The sequence below is a fragment of the Limanda limanda genome, chromosome 22 (genome assembly GCF_963576545.1).
Source record: "Limanda limanda chromosome 22, fLimLim1.1, whole genome shotgun sequence".
NCBI classification, from domain to species: Eukaryota; Metazoa; Chordata; class Actinopteri; order Pleuronectiformes; family Pleuronectidae; genus Limanda; species Limanda limanda.
The window spans coordinates 7,525,778-7,530,540 of record NC_083657.1 but is presented as its reverse complement, the minus strand read 5'-3'; the positions used below and the strand labels follow the sequence as shown (position 1 = coordinate 7,530,540).

The 4,763-nt window shown below is 43.8% G+C and overlaps 1 protein-coding gene across 1 annotated transcript; it reads left to right on the top strand.

Moving 5' to 3' along the window:
• Positions 1-262: 262 nt before the first annotated feature.
• Positions 263-3,256, top strand: LOC133028776 (uncharacterized). The gene is made up of 14 exons (XM_061095812.1): positions 263-268; positions 342-413; positions 506-673; positions 794-890; positions 971-1,188; positions 1,266-1,440; positions 1,500-1,687; positions 1,782-1,899; positions 1,975-2,180; positions 2,273-2,390; positions 2,466-2,638; positions 2,731-2,828; positions 2,912-3,030; positions 3,108-3,256. Exons 1-14 carry the CDS (start codon positions 263-265, stop codon positions 3,254-3,256), a joined length of 1,905 nt encoding a protein of 634 aa, XP_060951795.1.
• Positions 3,257-4,763: the final 1,507 nt, after the last annotated feature.

The following is a 4,763-nucleotide window of genomic DNA, read 5'->3' as shown; positions in this document are numbered from 1 at the left end:
GGAGCTCCGAGCTTCCTACTTCAGCTGTCACACTGACAACAAAGTACGCAGTCGTTTATCCACACAAAGACAATTACAGGACATGAGGCCTACTCGCCCCATTGACATTTCTTGTTCACTATCTTTAAGGATGATACATTTTTCACATTCACCTTCAACCTGGTGGTTACCCATGAAGAAGAGGAAGTCACCTATGCTTTGAATGAGACCTGTTCTCCTAGTCTGCCCTGGTCTCCCAGAGGTTACCTGTGAGGCCAACTACATGGAGGTGCGCTTGGTTGCATTGTAATATTTATATCTAAGAACTGTCTCTGCTGCTTGCTAACCCTCATCCGCCATAGGTTTCTGTGAGGAGTGACGTGGTGTGTCCAACTGGGACAAAGAAAGAAGACTGGGATGCTGCCGTCCAAACTGTATGTATAAACCCTTCTGCTTTCTGGGAGATGAGGAAGTAAAGACTTGAAATGGCTGTTTAAAAAAACTGGTTTAAAATGTTTTTTCCCAGGCATATGGTTCAGCCACCTCAGACTGGCAGGTGATGTTCCAGAAGGAAGGGCAGCTGAAACCGATGGAACTGTCTGAAGCTCGCACACAGGGCTATTTGTTTGACATGACAGCGGGACGGCTTTTGTTTCGTACACCGTATGGACAACCGCACTCATTTAACAAGGAGGTAAACCACGGCTGTTTATCTATATTTCATAATATTTGAGTCCTCGACACTAGCGGTATCTGTACAGTCTGGCTTGTGAAGCATTTGTTCTAAAGCAGGTTTTGACTTGTCTCTCTCCAGGTGAACGGTGTTCCAGTCGAGGTCATCCATGCAACTCTGTTCTCCAGACAAAGCTGGGTTGTCCTCATGGTCCACCTTGAGGCTGCTTGCTCCATTTGTCAGTATCCTGATGTTTTTATGCAGTGGCTTGTCCTTGATATATAAGTGAAGGTTTTATTATTGGTGCCTTCTCCACAGCTGAAGGATCATACGATGATGCTGGATACATGGTGTGGGAGACTCCTGAGATGCTGAACCCGCTGGTGTCTGGTCTGACCTACACACAGGTCAATGTCGGTCTCAATGGTGAACTTTTGGAGCAGTCGGTTGCAGAGGAGAGCGGCTTCATTGTGGAGAGGCACAACGGCTCAGTAGAGATCAGCATCCCCTATAATGCGGAAGGAGGATACAGGAAGGTGCGGTTTAGAGGAGCTTGATCAGTTGTGGTGTGTGTTCTGACATGATGGCGTTTCTTAAACTCAATCTTTTTCAGAGCTTTGTGTCTGGGGACCTCTACGAGTACTACATCTTTCATCTCCACCTGGAGCAAATCGAAGGGGATGAGGAACATGTTGACACCAGACAACGCTCTCACAGGACACTCGTAACTCCTCTTCTGCCACGTCATGTTTATACAGAGAACCGTAAGTCTATCTTTGACTTAACCTGTATTGATACGAGCCCAATCTAAACTCATTTCATTTCAGGAACAGTCGATGAGAACGAGTTTTCACAATCTACCTGGGAGATGTTCCCGAGGATGTCGAGCTCTCTGCTGTTCAGCTAAATGAAGAGGCACCTATTTATATATTTACAATTGAGGGTGGCCACAGCATCACAAAGGTTGTTCATCCCAACAACACCCATGGCTACACTCTGCAGGTGCCTTTTGATGACCCTGCTGTCATTAAGAAGGTAAATTGTCTTTTAAACCATCTCTGGTTTACAAGTGGTGCTGTCAACCTGTCGTCCAGCTAAATCAGTAAGAATCTGTATTTTCTGTCTGCAGTTCTCCAAAGAAGATGAAGCTATGCAGCACATACTGGAAGTCACCTTCACACTGACCGTTCTGCCAGAGAATGAGCCGTTTTTCCACGTGACGTCAGTCATGGCACTATCGGACATCGGTAAGTCACACACCTCGTATTTTTACTGTCAAACGAATAGGAACATCGAGTTCTTCATTCTACTGTATCCTTTAGCTCCTCCAGAGTTTGACGCCATCTGTTCCGGGTCTGGAATCATCTTCGAACTGGAGCACCGGCCTTCTGATTACCTGTGGCAGATCCGTATCGGTTCTGACCTGCTGACGCCAGAACTGGCAACCCAGCAGGGCTACATCCTGACCAACGATAGCCAGAGTCTGCGGCTCAAAGTGCCGCTCTTCACGCCTGGATACGTGTATGGGGTACGATGTGGAAAACTACCTGAGCACAGACTCTTACTGCAGGGAGCAAGTGGTTTTGAACATGTAAAGTTTTAACAAGCCGTGTTTTACAGGACATTACTCTGACGGGATTCCTTGGCACTTTTGAAATCCTCATTCAATATCAAGGAACATCAGAGGTCCAGGGTTCAACTGTCAAGACGTGTCCATTCACTACTGCCGAGTTCATTTGTAAGGGCATCCTGTCTGTTGAACCATGAGAACAGGTGGGGTTGGACACATTGACTAAAAGTCGTCTCTCTGCAGTGTGTTCCACTGATGGCAAGATGACTGTGGTGGCTGACTTGTCTATGGCCATCTCAAGTGGAGGAATCCCTGCTAGATCCAACCTCCTGAGCACGCAGTGTCGACCCAAAGATGCCGACGACACCAGGGCTCTGTTCTCTTTCGTTCTCAACAGCTGTGGCTCCCTAATAAAGGTGGAGTTGATAACTAAGGGCTAACATAGCCACAGCACTCTATCATCAACTACATTTTAACATTACTGTACTTAAAATGTTTGTCTTTCCAGCTCGGTAAGGAATATGTGACGTACGAAAACGAGATTTCCCTCAGCAGGAAGCCCATTTCTCAGAAAAATCCATCAAGTTCCAGCGATGATATTGACCGGTACAGATCTACAGCCTCCAGTTCTTTCAGTTATTTACTCCTCTCTGAACTACTATGACTGCATCGCTGACTTTGTCTTATAGGGTAACAGTGCAGTGTACATATCCTCTGGCTGGGCTCCATCGTCTCTTCTCCTTTTACAAGTTTGAATCTGACGCACCGGGTGTCGGCAACATTGTTCATTCTGTATTCTCAACTCAAGGTAAGAAGCGCACTGGTCGGAATGCACAAGTCTCCTAAACCTCTTGATTTCTTACTATTTGTTTTTCTCGCCTCTAGTTCTACAAAAACCCGCAATGGTGTACGACAAGGTGCTTCAAACTCCAGTGCCTGCAACCAGACGTACCAGACCTGTGTTGGTGAAGCCTGGTCACCACAACAAAGTGCAGACACGTTTACAGTATCCCAAATCCGTATCCAGGACCTGAAGGATCTTCACAGGTCAAAGTCAATCTCGGTCTGTTTTAGATTGCCTTGACTTTTAAATGAATAATAAAATGATTTATAAAAAAATAAACTCCAGCCTTCGTTTCTCCTATTTGAACCTGTAATTCAAACTCATAAAGCTTGAACTGACTTATTTTAAATGATAGACAAATATTTGTAGTTGGTGGTAAGATAATTGCTTGCGCCACAGGTAGTCAAAAGGCCGGTGCTCCAGTTTGACACTGATCCCAGAATGGATTACTTCAAAAGTTTAACCAAACATACTTCCATGTAGTTGGCCTCACATGTAACCTCTTGGGGAGCGAGTTAGAACAAGTCTCATTCAAGGCATAGGTGATGAACCGACCACTATGGGTTACAATCGGGTTGAATGTGAGAACTTCATCATCCTAAAAGACAGTTGAAATGTTGGGCTTTCTATATGCATTCCTATTTTGCCGCAGAAGACCCTGTGTATGTGTACTTTTTTTGTCGGTCTGACAGCTGAAATACGAGGGTGAACACTGACTGTGTAGCCACACTCGGCTGCATACTGCTCACTGATGGGGCACAGGCCTGTTCCATCTGGAAGAGAAGCACATCAGTTTGATCATGAACTTCCTTCAGGACTCACTACTGGGTTTTCACGCTGGACTCACGACTGCCTCAAAGTGAAATTCCCCTCCAGCGAACGAGAGATCCACAGCTATCATGAAGTAGATCACGACACTCTGTACGATGAACGTCTGTGAACGAACAATAACAGCTTAATTTATGCAGGTGAAGGGAGACGGAACCAAATGTGTTCACTTCATTCTGTGTAACAAATTGTTCCGGTTTTATCAATACACTGGAGTCGGTCACCAAAATTCAATACATATTTTAAAATGTCACCTTCCTTGGCACTGGTGTTTCAGGAGAACCCAGAGTTGAGGGAAAATCTGAATAAGATTGCTTTGCCTTTTTCATTTAGACATTCCTGAACTAGATTTTGTACTATTTTCCTTTAGCCTTCATTTATTTTACTCCTGAAAAATATAACTTTAAGTCGCGTTTGTGAGAAACAGATCAGGATTTCAATCATGTTTAAATAGATGTTGTCTAATGCGAAATAAATCAAGACAATCATGAGAAGCAAAATGTTCCTCTGGGAAGTCATTTGTCTAAATAACTAGAATAACTTGAAGTCAAAGCCTCTGTTAGAGTTTATCATAATATTCTTTATTGGAAAATTCAACAAAAGCAGAGGAAAATTCCTTTTTAGTTTTCCAATAATAAAATATATAAAGAGAAGAAACCGATATAAAACAAAGAAACTAAAGAAAATGTAACGCTGTTATTTATTTGCTTCAGTTCCAGTATGTAGAAACAAATGTGTGGAGCACGAGCAGCAGCAGGATGGAGACATGGGCAGAAAAGAGACAGATGTTAAACATCAAATACTGTATTCAAATGATTGAACAGACAAATCCGAGGGAAAACTGAGACTGAGGTAAATATGTATAAAAT

Bases quoted from the DNA above. Each gene is read 5' to 3' on its own strand.
- LOC133028776 (XM_061095812.1), top strand. The intron at 1,441-1,499 runs GTATTGATACGA...GATGAGAACGAG, and splicing joins GTCTATCTTTGACTTAACCT to TTTTCACAATCTACCTGGGA. The intron at 2,181-2,272 runs GTACGATGTGGA...CGTGTTTTACAG, and splicing joins CGCCTGGATACGTGTATGGG to GACATTACTCTGACGGGATT.